The sequence below is a fragment of the Oryzias latipes genome, chromosome 8, assembly GCF_002234675.1.
Source record: "Oryzias latipes chromosome 8, ASM223467v1".
Taxonomy (NCBI): Eukaryota; Metazoa; Chordata; class Actinopteri; order Beloniformes; family Adrianichthyidae; genus Oryzias; species Oryzias latipes.
The window spans coordinates 19,910,078-19,931,078 of record NC_019866.2 but is presented as its reverse complement, the minus strand read 5'-3'; the positions used below and the strand labels follow the sequence as shown (position 1 = coordinate 19,931,078).

Here is a 21,001-nt window from a genome sequence, read left to right as displayed (position 1 = left end):
CACAGCACGTCCCTATAATCAGCTGCACAGAAGTTGTAAACCGGATCACTGTTGCCATAATAGTTGCACAGAGCAGTCTAAATGCCACATAAAGCACATCGACGTGTAAGCACACAGTCATGCTTAGACGAGTGCTGAACTCACAGGAGCGGTAAATAAAATGATTTTGAAAAGCAATAATATTGATAAATAATTAAAAAAAATTCATCAACACCATTTAATGTCATTTTAGTCATTATCAGCTGGTTTGATTCCTATCATAGTATGATAAGTTCACAAAAGAAGGAAAACTACTTTGGTTTATTCAGCATCTGCAATAAATTATTTTTTTAATTAGTATAAATTTTAAAATTCATTTTCATTTATTTTACTGGAATTTTACATTCATTTAATTATTTGCTTGTCAGACTTTGATGCAACAACAAACCTTTTGCCACATAAACATGTAATAAATAGGCCATTTTCTGAAAAGCCAACACATTTCTAACAGGCTGATGTATATAACTGTATAGTAAGAAGAATCAGATTTAATAAACAAGCTAAACATTGTCAAACTTTGAGGATTTTTTCAAAGGGGTCCTTGCATAGTCCTCTTGGAACCATTCAGTTTTTATGTTCACCATCGTAGCTGTAGAACTATTACAGCTGTATTCAAAAATCAATCTTCAATAACAGTGCAGTGTAGAGCATAAGGCAATTCAATAGGTTTATTTTCTGAGAGTTTTAAGGCAGGCTTGGCAAGTAAACTACAAGACCCACTTGTTTTTCATATTTATGTATATATAAATAAGTTTTCATCCATGTAAATTATGTAAATCCACAATCACTTAAGAAATGTGCAACGCTCTCAAAATGGCTGGAGAGAGCCAATTTCATCTGTATCGTCACGCTTCACGGTAAATGTTTCCTGAGCAGCTTTTGTTCCTTTACAACAGAACAGGCATTTTTCCTATAATGTCTTGGTTGTCTGCTGTTAGCATGATCATACTGACTGCTACAGTGCTTTGCAGAAGCTAGATTCAGTGGTTGTAGCAGTGCGGGTCAATGACTGTCATAGATTTTTTTTCAGGGTTATTGCTGAGTCTGACGTTTTCTCTTTTGCGTTTGGGCTTTTGTGTATTACAACTAATTAAGTATGAACTGCTACCTTGCTGGGTTTAAAGAAGATAGTCAGACAACCATTAGAACTGTAATTTGGTGAAGCTAACAGAGTATTGGGCTGCAGCTGTGCATGTCCTTTAAATTGACTTGTCTTTCTTCACAGCATAAAGGCTAAGATCCAGTGACATAATAATTAGCAAAGGTGCAAATCACAGCAAAATGCTTTAAAAAAAACACACAGAAAACAAAATTAAACTTCAAAACAGGCAACTTCTACAAACTCCAAAACTTTTTTAATTTAAATGGTGAGTGAAACATTAGCCCACCTTTCCAGTATTTCAGTGAGAAGCAGAAAGCCTTGTTGTGGTACTTCCAGGTTGGTCAGCAGTAAAGACTGCCTCAGACTCCTGACCAGGGACTCAATACCTAGCACAACACACAAACACAACCTCTAGGAAACAACAAAAGCACACACAGACATTCTTTTACAAAAACGTCTCCAATTTTAAATGTTTTGACATTGTACTCCTTACATACAACAAACAACATCTCCTGCATTGAAATGAGTTAAATGTTCCTGACTGTAAATTAACTACGCGTGCACACACACACACACACAGATGCTTCCCCTCATCTGGTGCATAGTTATAATTATACATGTTTTAATTGTCTGCAACAAGCCAGCTGCTGTAGAGCCAAGTGTTAACAGCTTGCATTCAGATTAACTCTGTGCTTCTGAACACGTCTTTTCCTGACACTATTCATGCTGCATAGATGGTAAGACTTCGAGAGCATAATTAACTGTAATCATCCAAATTTGAGGATTCAAACCTATAGGAAAAAGGTATAAATCAGACTTAAAGAAAAGTTGAAGTATTTGTAAACGACACACACACACTTTCTCCGCGGAGCTAGTGGTGATTGGCAAAAATTCTTTCATTTTATGAGAACAATATGAACATCCATTTCTCCAAAAGTTCCAATGGGGTTTGTTTTTGTGGGAGAAACACAGACACACTGCAGAGGCCGACTCTAGGTTGACATCATGAAATGGGCGGCCCCCACAAGGAGGGAAAGAAAGATCGAGTCGGATTACTTCCTGGTAGGAAAATGAATGAACTCGCAAAAATAAATCTTATTTCATTTAAAAAAAATCATCCTTTACCGTGGCAGAGGTAATATATTATCATATGGATATAGTAAAGGCTTAAGAATAGCATGATATAGGCCCTTTAAAAACAAATACACAACCTTCAAAACCAATGATCACCAGCCCAAAACAACCAAACCCATCTAAGATTCCAACCTTCCATCTTCAGGACACACTAAATCTCTTTCATGGTCATATGGCTGCTGGGGCAAAGGTGGGGTACATCCTGAGCAGGTTACCAGTCTGTTGCAGGGCCACACAATCCCACTAACATGCACACCGTAGGCCAGTTTGGAGATACCTATTAGCCTCCCCGTGAGAGGAAGCCTAAGAAAATCCATGTATGCACAAGGAAGAACATGCAAACTCCACACAGAAATAGCCCAGCTGCTAGGCAAGAGTGCTAACCACAACCCCACTGTGCAGCCCCCAGCCAGGATTGGCAGAGTAAAACAAAAAAAACAAAAGCTAAACTAAACAGCAAAGCCAAAGAAAGCCTGACTCTGCTGTCACCTCCTTCCCTCTTAATGACGAGCGCAGCACTGTTCGTAAAGTATATGTAAACCTAATTATACGGTGGCCCAGAAGGGTCACAACACAACACATTAACTTCATACACAACACACTAACTTTACACACAACACATTAACTTAACACACAACACATTAACTCAACACACAACACATTAACTCACAACACAACAGCTCACAACACAACACATTAACTCACAACACAACACATTAACTCACAACACAACACAATAACTCACAACACAACACAATAACTCACAACACAACACATTAACTCACAACACAACACAATAACACACAACACAACACATTAACTCACAACACAACACATTAACTCATGGCCCAGAAGGGTCACAACACAACACATTAACTTACCTCACAACACATTAACTCACAACGGAAGTAAAGCAGCAATTGAAGTGCTTTTATTCTGAAATTTCTACTGGGCTGAGCAGCTAACTACCTAACAGAAAGTAATGTCACAGTGAGCTGTGGAGGGAGCTGCACGCGCTCCTCTCCTCTCCTTTTTTCCGCTCCGTCTTCTCACACAGGCACGTGCAGTCCCCAACACACACGCACACACAGGACGGAGCAGAAAAAAGGAGAGGAGAGGAGCGCACGTGCAGCGACAGAGGGGGGTGTCAGAGCGGAGGGAGGAGTGTGTGTTCATATTGTGTGTGTTTAGAGGAAGGAGAACCATAGTAAAGACAAAGTTTCTGGCAACACTGCTGCTAGCTTCTCTTGTAGCAATAACATGCTCCCTCCCTCCCTGAGTTAATGTGTTGTGTTGTGAGTTAATGTGTTGTCTTGTGAGTTATTGTGTTGTGAGTTAATGTGTTGTGTTGTGAGTTAATGTGTTGTGAGTTAATGTGTTGTGTTGTGAGCTATTGTGTTGTGTTGTGAGTTAATGTGTTGTGTGTTAAGTTAATGTGTTGTGTGTAAAGTTAATGTGTTGTGTGTAAAGTTAGTGTGTTGTGTGTAAAGTTAGTGTGTTGTGTATAAAGTTAATGTGTTGTGTGTAAAGTTAATGTGTTGTGTGTAAAGTTAGTGTGTTGTGTATAAAGTTAATGTGTTGTGTTGTGACCCTTCTGGGCCACCGTATAATTAGCTGATCTGGTTTACCTGACAAGTGACCAAAAGCCAGTCTGCTGAGAAAGGGAGGAACTAAGGCACCCTGGTAACACATAGACACAAATCTCTTTGGCTTAAAATTCTAAAAAACCAATGAAGACTCAGCATTAAGACATAGAACAGATGACGACCTGCTGCCAGATAACAATGTAAAAACATGAATAAAGCAATCTTGTTTTTTTTTATTTCTTGTAGAAGTTTCCTGGTGTCTCTAGCAGCGAAATATTTGCAGTTTTTTTTAACTCTACATGGATGATAAACACTTGCAGCCTGAAGGAGCACATGAGATGTTTTACATGTCTATCAGTTTAAAAGCAGAAAGCATAAACTGGCTGTAAACCTTTGACATATGCATGCTTATTTCAAATTCTCACACCTTTAGCTGTTTGACTCATCCATGCTTGTCATTCGAAGATGTTTTTCAAATTGCTTGACCTGTTACCTGTTGGTATTTGATGATTTTATTTTTTAAATTATAATTTAACAGGTCATTGAACAAACTGAAAATTATGCTAGTTGTAAATCCTTTAATAATTAAATGAGGGTAGAATAATTGTTTAAACACAAGGTAAAACTTTTAACTCATAACTAATTTTCAGCGCCAGACCTCATGAGGACTCCAGCCCCTCACAGATAAAGATGAAAGATGCTCAGACAAGATGCCAAAACATTTTTGAGACGAGTGCTGCCATTTGTGCTGGACGTTTATCAGTGTGCAGTAGTGACAGTTCTCATGTGTTCTGGAGTCATTTCTAAAAATACAATGATTGTTTGTTGGTTCTTGACAGACTGAATGCGTGCTTTCACCATAGACAGAGTGACACTGGGAGAAGAAGAGCGGGTCTTCAGTAAGCAACACCAAGCAACTGTAGATGGACCACAACAGCATCTCACAGCTTCCAGAGGACAAACGCTCAAACAGAAACCCTGGAGAAGGAGACGCAGCAGAAATTATTTAGTGAACAAATATTACCTTTAAAAGAGTTAACTAAACTAGGAACTAAAAAGAATGGATTATGTAGGAAAATTACAGTGGATTATATCCATATTAGCCACAGCAATCACAGAAATCACGGTGGATACCACAGCCAAACCACAGGATTGATTGGATTTTTATTCACAAGTTTACAATCTAATTTAGTTTCCAACTAAGAACATTTAATTAAATATTGATTAATTTATCAAACTTCTACTCTAACTAATTTTTTTTTACTTTTTTAAATAAAACTTGTATTTACTTTTATTAGTGAAATTGTGAATTCTTATAAATTATATTAAAAAACTTTTTTTTTTGTCTAAAAAACATGAACTGTCTTTTAGGATAATTAAGTTATGGATTTGATCATATTAATTAAAGAATAATACAGACTTTAAATACTGAATAATAAATCCAACTTAAAAAAATATTTACAACACAGTAAAAAACAGAGGAGGAAGTGAATTACCAGGTAGATTTGCCTTGATAAAGAAAGAACTGTACTGACTGGGAGAATGAACCAGAATTGCTGCAGTGCACTTGGCACTGAGCTCCTGCAACATCTCATCCCCGCTCAGCAGCAACTGAAAAACAAATGTGTGGCAATGTTTCAAAGACTTTTAGAAAAGAAAAAAGCTGTCATGTTTTAACAGCAACAAAGTCAAAAAAGACAACAAGAGATAGACAACAGCATTTTTCATTAACTTTATATTAACTGACACTGTCTTATGTCAAAGTCTTTGCTGCTATATAGTTGCTGTACAAATGTATCAGGAAATGTTTAAAAAAAATCTGCATTTCTGTTTTATGCAAATACAAATAAAAAAATCATAAAGACACGCATTACAAACTGTCATTAATAAATGAAAAATTATTATCCACTGCCTCTGAAAGCCGATACCAAACATCTGGAAAAAATTCAACACATTCTATTATGTATAATTGAGCTACTCATGTAATATTCAATGCTTGATTTTTCTGTCTTGTTTTTCTTTGTTCGTTTACTTTGTCAGCCACTGACTGGCCTTCAGATTTTTCAAAAACTTAAAAAAATGCAACTAAGCTAAAGATGGCATCAAAACACTGTCACTTTTTCTTCAATTGTTCTAAAACAAAAGGCCGGCCAAGAATAAAAGGCAACTTAATAGATGTTCAATAAAAAGACCTTTAACTAACTTAAGAGATACTAATATTTTATTCATTGAGTTTATTTGTTATTTATCTATCACTCTCCTGGAGAACATTATAACCCATTGAGACAAATTTCACTAGTGTGCCAGCATGTGACTGTTGAAAACCACTGTTGCAAATGGTAAAGTGTAGATTAAGAGCACATTTATGTTATTTGCATTATTTAATTAAACTGTCCATGAAGTTCTTTAAACATGTTAACAGTTTTCCCTCATTGGGGAAAGAACTGAACACTCACTGCTCGTTATCGTTCTCATAAAATGTGTCATCTGGGCTGATGGTAAATTTTATTTCAACAGAATGAAAAAGACTCATTAAATAAAAGCTCCCAAAAGGAAAGAAGGCACCCTTCGTCCCACAAAGCTTATGGATATAGTAATCAGATTAATCCTTTTGAGTTTGGGCTCCAACAAAACAATCATAAAATGCAAACCAAAAACTTAGGGTTTGAACGGCCAAAGGGAATATCCCTGAACATTCATGTGAATAACTGTTTCTAGTCTGGTCTAGCTGACACAGAACGCGATTTAAAAAAAAAACTTATTTATTTGATGGGATTAATAATGTTTTAGGAGAGTTTCCATGATTTAGGTGATTATTTAGATGAAAGTTTTATGGTACAGCGACTCATCACACATGCATGACCTAAACAAACTCATTGACGTCATGAGCTATCAATGAGAAAATCCAACAAAATGTAATCTATGCAGGGATTTCCCAGACATGAAACACAAATATTTATCTAGTGTAAGACCCTAACTAAATTCCCTCTCAAAGGGACTAAAGTTTTTTTGTTCTGATTGTTGTCAGTGCCAGAGTGCAGGTTCTGGGCAGGGGGGGGGAGCAGGATGTTTACACAAAGACCTTTTTCAGCAGAAGAGGCAGGGGGCAGTGGTCAGCGGGCTGTTGCTCTTGGTTTGGAGTCAGGATCTGGCTGTTGTTGGCGAGGGAGTCCTGGTTCTCATGGCACATGAACTGACTGCGAGGACCGTTCATTAGAACTGACACTGCCGCACTTTGCTTCACCAGCTGCCAGAGGAGCCCTGACGGATCAAAGACAAGCCGCAAAAACAGACCCACTTTAAACAGTTATGTACACACTGCAGCAAAGCAGTTCCTGGGATGTAGTATCTTAGCAATAGGTGCATCCATCAGTTGAAAAAAAATGAACCAATGATATATGAATAGAATGAAGGATGGAGGGTTATTTCTTACCAGCACAGTTTCTGATGAGCTTTTCTGAGCCAGCATTGTCAAAAGTCTGCAACAAGAGGACACACAATCTTTCCCTGGTGGCAGTGGGCAGGAATCGGGCTGCAGTGCCTCCAGGGGCTTCCAGCAGCAGCAGCCAGATATACACCAGCGAAGTCTTCAGAGCTTCATCCGGGTGCAGCAGGGCTGAGCATAGATGGTCCAGCAGAGGAACTAATGGAGAGTAATCAAAACGTCTAAATCACAATGCAAGAAAAGTCATCATTGAGACAGTAGGAGTGCATAAACAAAAGCAAATAAATGTATTTCCAAACACTCCACAGAATAAATAAATTCTAAACTGTCATTTTGGCACAAAACTGCGATTAATGAGATTAATGTGACTGTCAGGAAGATGCTGGATGAAAGCATATTATTAAAAAATGTACCAGAAGAAACAATAAAAGCAATATTATTGGGCAACAACTAATTACAAAGCAACAGTGAGAGTTATGAAAATGACAAGAGCTATTTTAATCAAAGTGTTTTGTTATTACACCAAGAAATCAATAGATTTAGGTTTTTTTTCATAAACCTAAGATTGTCTCTGGTTTTATTTAAGATTTTAAATCTACTTAATTTCTCCTCTTTTAATGGATATTACCCATAAGAGGTGAAAATAAATGTATCAATAAAAAGCACAGGCCCAGATTTTATCACAGCCAAAGTGCTAAAAATCTCATAGAAACTACCGGTACATTTAATCACATTGAACTTTATTTGTATAAGACTCTTCATAAACATGTAACACAAAGCGCTGAAGATAATAGAAACATTTTTCAACTTGAAAAACCAAAATAAAAACTAAAGACTTCACAGATGAAAATGATGTCAGTTCTTGTGGCATTTTTCTGATGATGGAGGACATGTATCAAGAAAATTAAGCTTAAAATTGCCTGAAAATTGTACTACTCAAGAGCAGATGAAAAAGTTGCAGTTTAAAAAAGATCGAATTCTTACGTAGAAAATCAGAAGTTCAGGCCACGCGCTCCCTGCTCTGCTCCATTCTGATGCATCCACTTACAGACAAATAGATCTGTTAATGTCTTTGTTTTCCTCGTCTGGGCTGGAATCTGGATAGCTCCAAATTTGCTCGTCATTTTTGTTGCACCGTAATGTTAGGTCGGGGGTGTGTGGGGCTGTAAGCTAGCAGCATGTTACCAAAAAAAGAAAGTTTGATTGACATGAGCTCTAAGCAAAGGGGAGGGGAAGAGGGGGCGAAGTTTCTCTGTTCCATCGGTCCGCCCACAACGCAGAGTTGAATTTCTAATGAGCTACTAAAACGACACAGGGATCTTATTTCTATTTTGGCCAAAAACAACATAATCATAATTAAAAGCCCACAAGAAACGCTTTTAAAATAGATCAAAAGATCTATTAAAACACTCACACAATAAATAAAAAATGTAAAAAGTGACTGACTTTCTTTTAAACTCTGGAATCAAAGGGTTTTGATCCAAACATTTTATAGATTGTGGAAATACTTTCATTGCTGTGTAAAAAGGTGGGTGTGCTTTTAGGCAGTTAACCCACAAGCCCCTGCTTTACTGCTACTGCTGCTGCCAATGTGAGGCTTTCTGCTAAGAGATTAGTGATAGTGCTGACAATGCAAGCAGCTGCATCCTTCATCACACCTTCCACATTTTTATTTAACATGGACACCAAATGATGAGTTGAAACTCAAAATTTATCCCTGCTGAGTTTCACACCACTGCTGTTGTTTTCTGTCCAAATACGGCTTCTGTGTTTGCTTTTAACTCCAAAAATGCTCTGATTTTATTGACTTGGCAGTAAAGATGCACTAGGATGCCGACACAGAAAATATAGGGTTGGGTTTTAACTTTAGTGAATAGGGTTGAGGCACAACTGGACAGCAAAATTGGAATAAAGATTAAATGACTCAATATTTTATTTAACTGGATAAAAATACTAAAATATAAGTGGCTAAGGAATAGTTGAGAATCTTAAAAATAAAACACTAACACACTTTGAATACATGGTACAAAATGTTACTTTTCTTTCAACTAAAAAAACCCTTTTCTACATTAACCCCTAAATACAGTACAGACCAAAAGTTTGGACACACCTTCCCATTCATTTGAATGAGAAGGTGTGTCCAAACCTTTGGTCTGTACTGTATAAGAACCCAGATTTGATCCCATCATGTCACGACATTGCCTTCAAACTCTGGCATGAGAAAGGCTTGGACCAACTTGGCAAACTCTATAATGGGAATGCAATGGAATCCTTCGAAGCCTTAAAGAATAGATATCCTCTGCCCCATCCCACTTTTTTCGGTACTTGCAGATCAGACATTACATACCCAGAACAACACACTCGCCCAAGCTACAAGATTCATCTCCCACATTTATAGAAACTTCTCTTCAAACATTACCCATTCCACAGATTACCTCAAAAAGGCCGTGGCAGACTGACTTACGAAAAGAAATAAGTGACGATGAGTGGAGCCATCTGATAGAGAACACGCTAAAACTCCTAACTTCAAACTCACATAGAGAAACACAATTTAAAATATCACACAGACTCCCTTTTACACCATTGCTGAGGACCAAACTGGGCTTAGACTCTCCCTACTGCTGCAAGTGTAACAGTGAAATAGGTAAATACGCACACGTGCTGTGGAAATGTAGTGGGATACAAGAATACTGGACTGAAACATAAAATGAAGTGACAATACTGCTGGGATACAGTGTAGAACTCTTAACCTTTCTGTGTTCTTGGCACTAAAGTGGATGGCGCTAGGTACAAACACAATGCCAAGCGAATTAAAATTCTTCTGTTTGAAGCAAGAAAAAAAACGTTCTGATATTCTGGATTTCCAAGGACACTCTGACCATAGAGGACTGATACAGAGAGGTTTAGAAGATTCTTCCTCTGGAAAGACTACCGCATTCCCTTCATGACAATATTGAGGAGTTCCAAAAAATCTGGCAACCAGTTCTGGATAAGACTGATCTCTCCCTGGATTAAACTCTGTTCTGGTTAAAAGTGAAAAACCTGTACTAGACTTTTTTGCCACTGGTGATAAAGGAAGCCCCCTTTTTATTTATTTTAACCTGCTGCCTGTTTATGTTGTGATGTTAAAAAGAAAAGAAGGGTTTGTGAACATCTTGATGTTCTATTTTTCATGATTGAATATGTTTTCACTACCCAAATAAAAAGAAAAAAAGAATAAAAACAATAAATAAAAAACAAAGAGCAAAATGTGGTACTTTTCTCAGAGAACTGCAGAAATAAACAACTCTTCCAAGAGGGATGTCCACCAGAAGAAGAATGACTTCATTTCAGGAGAAAGAAAACAAAGAGAGAACACAGGAACCACCCATGGAAAAAGACAAAACACAGTAAGAGAGGATTCATTCGCCTCCAACTGTATGGCTGTACAAATCCAAGCATTATATGCAATATGAATGTGGCCATCCTATAGCTGTTTATAACGTATTTTAATCAGCAAGCACCAAACCAAAATGGAATCACCCTTTTAAATATCAAAATGGAAAAGATAAACATTGGACTTCATAATAAAAGTGGTTTTGTTCTTCAGGTTTGAGTAGTTTACTTAAAGTCACACTGTGATCATCTTTTGATCTTTTGTAAAAGCGTTCCCAGTGGTCTTTTTATTAATAATATGTCATTTTTTGCCAAAATAAAAAAACCTTTGTCTTTTTCTAGGACATAGTTTCTGCAATAGTTTCGGCAGTGGTTCATTAGACATTCACCTTGGACTTTGGCATTTGCATAGAGCAACCCCGCCCCCCTTTTCCTTTCCTATTGCTGAGAACTCGGAGCAGGGAGCTTGTGGCCCGCCCGACATATTTTTAATACTTTTTCAAATGGCATTTTTTCGTCTGCTCCTGATTCAGAATAATTTACATAAATAAATACTCAGAAATGATATTTTAAGCTTAATTTTCTACATATATATAATAAATGTCCTTCATCGTCAGAAAAATGCTACAAGAACATGTTATGAACACCAACACCTAAAGCAGCATGACTTGAGGAAAACTCGCAATTTGCGATATTAGTGATCAATATGCGATGACGATATAACTTGTGATACATGAACAAACGGCAAAACAACCAAAAACATAATTTCCATTTCAATGCTACACTTTAATTTAAATAAGAGTCAACATAACTTAAATTATACCCAAAATGACCCTCGTCTACATGGGAGGCGAGCATCTAACCTAAAAGGGCTCCATCCGATTGGTCAACAAAGGATTTTATACGATTCATTAAATCATTCAAGCTGCCATAAGATTGTTTTAGCACATTTAAGGTAACCATTAATTGCAATTTTCGCCATATTTTGTGATATGAATACTGCACAGCTTGATAACGCAAAAACGATAAATTTGCGATTTATTGTGCAGGCCTACCAAAAACACAATTTTCTTTGGAGTGGGTCTTTAAGGTTCATACATTTTGAAAAACAGATACATTCACAGTAGTCTCGATCACCACTAAGTCCCCGGGTCACGCAGCGGCTAAAGAACCCCTCCACCACCATGCTGGAGAGCAACTATGTAGTGTTTGTGTTGCACATTGTGACCAAGTATCTGTACAATGGCCAAGTCTATCCAAAGAACATTGTTCCAGCAGCACCGATGCCATGTTGTTCTTACAAAGAGGCGGCGTTCTCTTTTTGTTAGCACTGTCATAAACGATAGCGTTTGACCTGCTAACTGAGGCTTGAGATGAAGCATTTGGCGAGAACGGTAAAATGTGACCTTGAGGTGAACTTGTCCGGAAAGCCCCTTCTGACTGGAAACTATACTGAAAATGTTCAACTTAGAATACGTAATAATGAGAAAAAAGGATCAGAAATGATTTTCTAATCAAGCAAGGAGGAAAATCCATCCAGAAACCGTTTTCTTTTTTAACGTGTAATGTTTTATACTCATAAATGTTGGCAAAAGCTTCCAACTTAAATATGGATTATGTAATCTTTTAAACAAAGGTGAGATTTAACATAAGCCTTTGTGATAAAAGAGCTGTGACAGTAATAGTTGCCTAGACACAATTTAAAATACCACTGTTTTTTATTAATACAAATGTCCTTCACAAAAGCTTTTATACTCATATTAGAATTCTAATAAGATTGTATTATATGCTAATAAATTAATATGGAAAAACAGGGGAAAAAACATTCAGTACAAAACAGTTGAGAATATAAATGTAAATGTGCCATTGGTAAATGTAAAGTAAGAAGTTAAGAAGAGATAAACAACACGGCAGCACAAAAAAAGAAGTTGTCAGAATAACGGCCTTCGTTTGGCAGAAAAAAAGCAGAGATGACAGAGAAGGAGAGCAGAGGCTGCTCTGTGAGGCACATCAAACCCCATGTGAGGCACAGAAGGCCTCCAGACATGTTTGATTTAAACCAGAGAATTTAAGGTGGCGAAGATGAGAGCCAGACATCAAGAAAGGCGAGAGTGAATGAAGGAGAAGAGAATGAGAGGCTAAGTTCTCAAAGACGAACAAAAGAAATGCGAATTTTGTTTAAGCACCGCATTTCCCAAAGTACACAAACACTGGCTGTACAAACAGAAACAGAGAAAATAGAAAGCTTTGTTTTTTCTCTTTGCTTTTCTTAACAAAGTTTATTTCTGTGTTTGCCAGAACACTGAGACACAAAGTGTTTTCCACTCCATTCCCCCTGGGGTCTGCTTTCTGTCCTTTCCTGCTGTCCACATAACTGCATTTAACCAAACATCTCTCACTAGCTCTGTTTATATTAACTCCCACTGTCCAGTGTGAATGTATAAAGAGCATTTAGTGGCCACTTCAACTAGTTCAACTCTACAATATCATGTCATCCAATGCTGCTGCTGCTCTGCCATAGGTTAAAAATGAACAAGGTAGTGATTCCCTTCTAGGGAGCATTGCTGTATATTCAGAGGTACTTCATGTTTTGTTATATTCTCCTCTTTAAATGATCAAACCGGAACACTTGAAATGACCTCACCAACAAAAAAAGCAGTATTATCACATTTATGGAGATTAAAATAAATATTAAACAAATACAATATTTGATCGGAAAAAAGAGGCCTCCTGCAGTAGATTATTTTTGATTTTTTTAAAAGAATTAAGGCGGTGTGTGTTAAATAATCTGTATTAATTAGGTGTATTCAGCACAGACATATTTTCATGTCTGCAATATATTCTTTTTATTTTTTTTTATGTTCAGCAAAGCACATGTTTACTTCAAACTAAAACTACGTACCTACTCTTAATTTAAAAACAGACAAACTGATTTTTTGTGCTGTTTTTGTTATTTATTAATCCCAAAACTGTACGAAGAACAGGGAAGAAAATCAGGGAAGAAAAAAAGTGAATGAAAAATACAACAGTTAGTCAGACAAACGTGGTTCAACTGAATTAGGAAAATCAACAATACTATTATAATTTGTTTTTAAAGTCCTGTTTCAGTTTAAAACAACACAACAAAAAGTACTTGGGCTTTTCTGAATACTTCTACATTTTCTTATTGTTTGACCTGCTGGTAAACCTTTTTTACAGCTTCATATTTTCTACATATTAAAAATGACAGCAGCACAAAAACCAACACGCTCTTTTTAAGATCATTATATTAAAACCATTTTTTTTTTTTTTACTTTAGATTTTCAAGGTAAAGGTTTTTTTGCTTTGATTTTTGATTTCCCTGTCCATTTTTCTGCAATAGTCTTTTATTTAACAACTTAAAAACACTCAGATAACTTCCTGATTTCTTTTGTACATTTCTCAGATAATTAACATAATAAAGTTGTGCATCTTTATGTTTCCACGCTGTTCAAATTAGGACCAGGCAGCAGCAACATCGATGTGCAATTCAATCTAACTTCAGTCTAGGCATAAAAAGTGGACAAAGAGAAGTAAATGTCTTTTGCTTCGGCTGCAGCGGCAAAGCTCTGCTGCACAAAAAGGGTAAGACTGGTCCCCCTCTAAACGTTATGGTCTCTACTGTTATTGCACAGAGGACAGGAGCAGTTGCACAGCAGCTCATGTGACTATTTGTGATTAATAAGTGTATCAACAGTTTTTAAGGCTGAAAAAGTCCCAAAATTTGCCACTAGGAAAAGCTGCTTAATATAGGAACACTTTCTGTAAGTTCTGACATCTGATGTTTATATTTCAGTACGCCTGTTTGAATGTTAGTTAAGGTGTAGTCTGGGTTGGTTTGTATGACGTCCAGCTTTATTTAAACTGCCAACAAAGAATTTACAAAAGGCAAGGAAGCAGAAGGAAACATCAAAAGTGCCAGGCGCTGTTTAGCTGGTCAGTGATGGTAACGGTTGATTCCCGCTTCCTGGCCAAGTAATCCACGCATCTCTTTAAAATAACATAGTAAAAAATTATTTTCATTTTTAGTCCAATGGCCTCAAATGTTTGCAGCTTTCTTCAAATTTCGAGGGGAAAAATAGACATGTATATAAATGGACTTCAGGCCTAATGTGCTATTTCCTGCTCTCATCTCCCTTGTTTGTTTTTCTACTAATTTCCTCTCCTTTTTTTCTAAAGCTTCCTTTTTAGTGCCCCTGCAATTTGCCCACAACCACTCTACAGATCCAAACTGAAAGTCTGAAACGCCAACAAATCAAACAAAAACAGAAAAGGCAGCAAAGATGTAAGAAGAATAAAAAAAAGTCAGGGGTTCATTATTTTGCCGAGATGACAAGCCCCGAGTCTAAGAAAGAGTCCGATCTGTTGGGAGTTGAGTTTGTGTTGTCGTTGCCCTGCTGTTTGTCGTTAGTCCAAACAGGCCCACAGAGATCGTTGAGTGACAGGCCACAGACAGATACACACCGTCAATAATTGCAGCCCACATCTTGTCACAGAGAAAAAAAAAACCTGCATGGGTCTCCTGAAAGGAGCTTGTAAACCCCATGAACACAAATGTGTGGACATGCTTCAGGCAGGGCATAACGGTTTCTTTTTGACAGCAGACATGCCGGTTCTCTTGAATGTAAAGACAAGTAGTCAGGCATAACACACACGCCTCACAACAACCAGGAGCTTCAGGCTGACCAACAAAGCTCATTAGGAGTGAAGCTATGGTTCAGTGAGCATACAGACGTCACCAAGACGCTTAAAGCACTGATTGCATCAGGAGATATGGGGATGGAAAGCTCAATCATTCTCCTCCTTTGTACTACTTTTTGTAGATCTATATATGCTTGGGTGAAGAAGTGCCTCAATGTTTCAGCAAATACTGGTGTGAAACTGGATATGCAAACAGAATTTTAAGTATAGTTAGCTTAGTGCAGGTAAAAACATGGAAAAGGTCACAACAGCTGGAGAGTTAAACTCAAATAGTTAGGAGGAAAAATATAACGATTCAATTTGTTTAATGTTTTCAAAACTTTCCAGTAATAAGAGCACACATATTTATGATAAAGTCTTGTGAAAAAAGGAGCAGATATCTAGATAAGCCGGTTAGAACTAAAAAGGACTCGGATCTAGACAGAAATTGTTAGAATTAAAGGTTTACATTTGTTTTGAATAAACTATCTATATTGTTAAGGTTTTGATGGCTTTGCAGCAACAAAAAAAAAAAGAAAAGTAAAAAATGCAGTCATTTACCAGTAGATTTAAAAAGAGAATAGACTTCATGTTGCCACGAGAAAAGTAAGGATATTTATTATTTCCATATTGGTTCGCACCAGAAAAAAATACATGTAACCCTAATAGTGGAATAGTCTGAAGGATTTTAAATAATTACAAACATGAAGCAGCCTGAATTATCCCAGGTGCAAAGCTACAATGACCCTGAAGTGAACTTTGAAATATTTGAAAACTATCTTAAGAAAAGTGTCTTTTAACAAAAGAGGCTACAGGAATATTTTTAGAAAAGTCTGTTAGAAGAACATTTTTTAAGGAATTAAAGAACAGAAAAGAAAATTTTCTGGATTCCTTCTTACCATATTGCGTAACAAGGCTATGGGCCACTTCAGGAACTGCTTTCACCAGGTTTCCCAAGAAACTGAATGTAGGCAGAGACCTCTTCACACTGAGCTGGGTATTCACCTGGACAGGGACGTATCAAATGATAATCAATATTTCGCAACAGAAGTGTACATAAACCTGCAGAGACATAACCCATGTTATTAAACATCTGTTATGCAGCATGGAGCACAACTAAATTATTCTGGCAACTTCAAGAAAAATAAAATGTATATCTTTTTAATTCAGTAAAATTTTCCATGTAGTAGAGCTTTTAATTTACCATTTTTAACGAGAGTTACAGTCTGACAAAAAATAATTTTCATTGTTTAAAATGATCACTTCAGCTTACTCCAGTGTGGGCCCTTATAGGCAAGACCCTTCACACTACTGCCTAACTATGTACCCACAGGGGGCCAGTCTGCGTCTCCCCGTGCCGGTCCCCAGCCCGGTTAAATACAGGGTTGTGTCAGGAAGGGTATCCAGCGTAAAACTCTGACACACGTGTCCCACTAAACCACCTGTGCAAATCAGCACAAGCTGAATCTTTGCTGTGGCGACCCCTAAAGGGATAAGCTTAAAGGTGAACAACTTTTAGCTAGTTTGCAAAATTCTAAATGAAAAACTATCAAATTTAATTGCTGCAACCTCAAAGAACATTTACCTTTTAAATATGTATGGAAATAGTTTATAGTCTGTTTTGGCCACAGATCTATTACGTTAATGACAAGTAAATATTATTATAAAAGCATCAGATTATCTCTGAGTATCACATTCACAAACTAGGTAAAGAAGAGGACATTTAATTCAATTCATTTAACACAAATACAAACATTGTGGTAAAATTATGTTTTCTGTAACTGTTTAATGAAGTCATCTAAACTATTTTTCCTTTGCTGCATGATGATACTACTCGACTTTCATCCCCCTCGAGTGGCACAACAGCAGGAGGTCGACAGGAGCGCCATGTCTTTACTAAAGAGCAGTTTGAGGATCGGATGTTGAGGAAGCAAATACTGTTAAAACCTTCATGATATATTGCTCAGTTTGTTCCTGTGCCTGCCGGCCCACATTAGCGGGACAAGTGTATCTTAATATATATGCTGTTACATTTGCCTCACCAGTTTTTGAATCTCATCCAAAACAAAGTGAAATGAGAGGTCATTCTTGAACTCTGCAAGCAGCTGGACCAGCACTAAAAATACACAAATAGGACAAAAGTACACAAAAAAGAAATAAACAAGGGTAAGCGTCTGTCCAATAGACGTTACAGGAATGGGATTTTTCTGCATAAAATATACAGTTTAGTGTTTAAAAGACATAATAGTACCTAAAAATAATTCCTCTGTTGATAAAGGTATGCATATGTATCAGTATTTTTTTCTACTTCACTGAAAGATTGACACAAGTGTTAATATTTGTGTCATATTTTGACACTGCCTTAGTTGTTTTAAGTAATCATTTGTTTAACTATACATTTATAACCATCCGCTTTGGATATCTGAGTTGTAGAAAATCAATATTTACATGAAGAAAAATCTGCAATATCACTAAACACTTGTACAGTTTTGAATAAACTCTTGGCAATAAAGACAAAAAAAGGCTTTTAAAAAACATCTTTACTAAATAAATAAAGAGTCAAATGAAATGGTAGTCACAAGTTACCCTCATTGCAAAAAAACGTCTCTATTAGTGTGTTTTTACAAAATATCAAGGATAGTCTGAATATGTAAGTACAAGTTCTGCATGAATATCTTAAATGATTGTGTTTGCATATGAATGTGAGCACACAAACACTCAAACAGAATCTAAACCACAAAGACTTCACTCAACCTTGATCAGTCTTCTCCAATGTAATAGGGTTCTCCACAGTTTGAAGCATCCCTAGGCAAAGGAAAATCATCATTAAAGCAAAAATTTCCAAACTTCATAACATGTAAATATCCCCAAACAAATGAAAATTTGAGTGTGTTTTCCAGTTAATAAAAGAACAACCTCTCCCCCCAGTTAAAAAGGAAGAAAGATAAATTGGAGATTGTTCCACTGCTGTGAATGCAATTGCATCTGTAACATCAACACAAGCAGAAAGGAATGGAAAAATAAAAAGTGGGGTATAAGAACACCAGAGCACAATGAGCTTCATCTATTTTACTATTCTATTACAACAAGGTTTTGTTGATATGCCTGTTTTTTACTGTGTATGCATTATATAAAGAAGCCATCAACATTGCTCAGAGAAACAAACTGTAATCATAATCTAGCATAATAATGGAACTGCAAAGAGGTGATCCATTACAGGGAGGCTATGCAGACAAATTAATGCCATTAAGATGTTCAAATATCTACTGGTGAACAGAGCTGCTAAACATTCATCTTTGTACAGAATATTAAACAAGTCTGTTCAATTTAACAATACAGTTCAATCAAGAAAGACATTTTTTTATAAGATGAAAACTTTCAGTTAAGTAATTCCTAATTTTTTCCATTTGTATGTTTTGTTTACTTTTAATTTTCTTACCTAAAAGTGTAGCTATTAGCTGTAGAGTAACCCTGTGGTCTTGTAAGAGAAGCTCTCTGAGGGCTCCAGGGGAACTTTTAAGAATGCCGCTTACAGTCGACAACGCAAATGACTTTCTCACTGACTGCATCACAAAATAAGAAACCGTAAAAGACAAAATTGTACAAAAAGATTTCCATTAGCAGCATCAATCAATCCTTTCTGAGGAACAATACTGTTCATGGTCATAACCTTGAAGGTTGAGGGGAAAAAACAGAGTTATACTTACCGAAATGTCTTCAGCTTCCATCATTTCAACCATACAGGCAACACAGAACAGCAGCTCAGCTCCCTCACTAAGCTGGAGCTGAACACTCCATTTCGGACAATGGCGGAAGTGGACGTTCTCAAGAACAACGTCCCCACCTTGTGATGTTGTCATTTCATCAACTGAAGCTGAATAATGCATGATATGTGGCTTGGTTTATTAGTAAAAACTGCCTCAACAAATGTAGCTAGCAGATAAATTGAATGATCGTGAGCAAACTAGCATCATCACTGTCACATACATGGCACAACTAAGTAATGTTAACAAAAATAACAGCAGCCAAACATTTGGCCATACTTTGACTTTAAGAGGGTAAGTTTTAAAAATTTACAGTAGTAAAAAAGGAAATATCTTGAGAGAAAAAAACATTTAAAAAAGGCGATTACCGTTCACAATTGAGCTAGGAAGTTGAAGTCCTTTTAGCGCGAATGTCAAAATTCAAAACTTTATTGACACTACAACACAATTCAGCAACAGTATAATGGCCAATTAAATGCGACCCAGTTAAATTTTAAATGAAAGAAATTTTTAAAAGTAATACTTAAAAAGAAAGCATAATTATAAAAACAGTAACACACTAAAAACATAAGCACTGTTCAAAGAAATTGTATTTTTTGTTTATTGTTGAGATAAAAGTAATCAAACCTGTAAATTATGTTGTATGTTTGTTTTAGATATTTACTGTTATAAAAAAATATATTCAAATTAAACCGAGTATGGGCTTCACTTTATTCAAGAAATACATTTTAAAAATCGTTGTCTTAATTTACCCTTTGTTCTTTTCTTTTCAGAAACTTTTTTAAAATAACTTTTCAAGTGCACAACTTTTAGATGAAAAAATATAATTTGCTTAACACTGTTTTTTCTATTAAAAAACAAAACCGTTATCTCGACAACTAAGTCACAGAAAAAAACATTCACCCATATTAAATTTAATTTCTTTTTCTTTATTTTTTGGATACTGAGAAAACTTATAAACTACATTTCAGTAGCATTATTGTGACAAAATATCTGCTTTTGTAGAAAGCAGATAATATTTTACCATCTAACATTGAGGATGAAATGGAGGATAGAGTTAAAAAGAAGCAAATAATTCCAGTGCTAGTCAATGCTGCAGTTGCTGGTGCAGCTTTAACAAATGACTAGATATAAAGTGACTGAATATAAAGTGCCTTCTACGCTATGGGGGTATTGATCGTTGGAACATTTTGCTGGAAATGCTTGGGTTGACATTTGTAAATAGAGTTTAATGTCTAGTCAAGCATTTTGTCCAGATTGTCCCTAGTATGTAATTTCTATGTTGTTGTTTTTAATTATAATTTTTTAACCTCTTTTATCTTTTCACCCAGTTTATGCTCAGTGGTTGTCCACTTTTCTGTCCATCTTGTGGAATTCAAGACAAGAGTATTGTTTCTAAAAAGAACGCCATTAAGTTCACAGCTAGAGATAAGTATTTACCATATATTTAAAACAATTAAAATTTAAATGAGTGCACTAAAACCTTGTTCTTGAAGTGTTTGTTTCCATGAGAAAATTACTTGTATTTTAAACCATTAACAACAACATATATGATCTTTTTGAAAAACAATCTTAAAAAAATAAGTTAAAACTTAATCTATTAAGTTTTATTCTTGTTAATATTGTCAATTTGGGTGCAAAGTAATTAAACTAAGGTACAGGATTTGGTGCAATTCTGCTGCATACATTACAGCAATGATACTATGCATCTGAAATTGTTCAGTTACCACACAGAAATGCATTATGTGCCAAAATGCTTCAGTTTTGTCTTGTAAACACAACCTACTGGTCATTCATCTTGAATTTTTAGGAAAACTGTACTTTCAAGTATCTTTAAAATACTTTGACCTTCAGATTT

At 36.2% G+C, this 21,001-nt stretch overlaps 1 protein-coding gene across 5 annotated transcripts in view; it reads right to left on the bottom strand.

Annotated features, from left to right (window-relative positions):
* Positions 1-19,600, bottom strand: part of mei1 (meiotic double-stranded break formation protein 1) — a 69,885-nt gene extending 50,285 nt beyond the window's left edge. For 4 of the 5 annotated variants that reach the window (XM_023957960.1, XM_023957964.1, XM_023957962.1 and 1 more), the window contains exons 1-10: positions 19,087-19,555; positions 18,819-18,942; positions 18,134-18,184; positions 17,422-17,495; positions 16,279-16,384; positions 7,295-7,504; positions 6,944-7,122; positions 5,358-5,472; positions 4,720-4,839; positions 1,428-1,527 (exon numbers count right to left, since the gene is read on the bottom strand). In XM_023957960.1, coding sequence (XP_023813728.1) covers positions 1,428-1,527; positions 4,720-4,839; positions 5,358-5,472; positions 6,944-7,122; positions 7,295-7,504; positions 16,279-16,384; positions 17,422-17,495; positions 18,134-18,184; positions 18,819-18,942; positions 19,087-19,266 — 1,259 coding nt within the window. In that variant the 5' untranslated portion in view covers positions 19,267-19,555. Of the gene's footprint in view, positions 1-1,427; positions 1,528-4,719; positions 4,840-5,357; positions 5,473-6,943; positions 7,123-7,294; positions 7,505-16,278; positions 16,385-17,421; positions 17,496-18,133; positions 18,185-18,818; positions 18,943-19,086 lie in introns of all 5 variants that reach the window. The other variant, XM_023957961.1, reaches the window with a different exon arrangement.
* Positions 19,601-21,001: the final 1,401 nt, after the last annotated feature.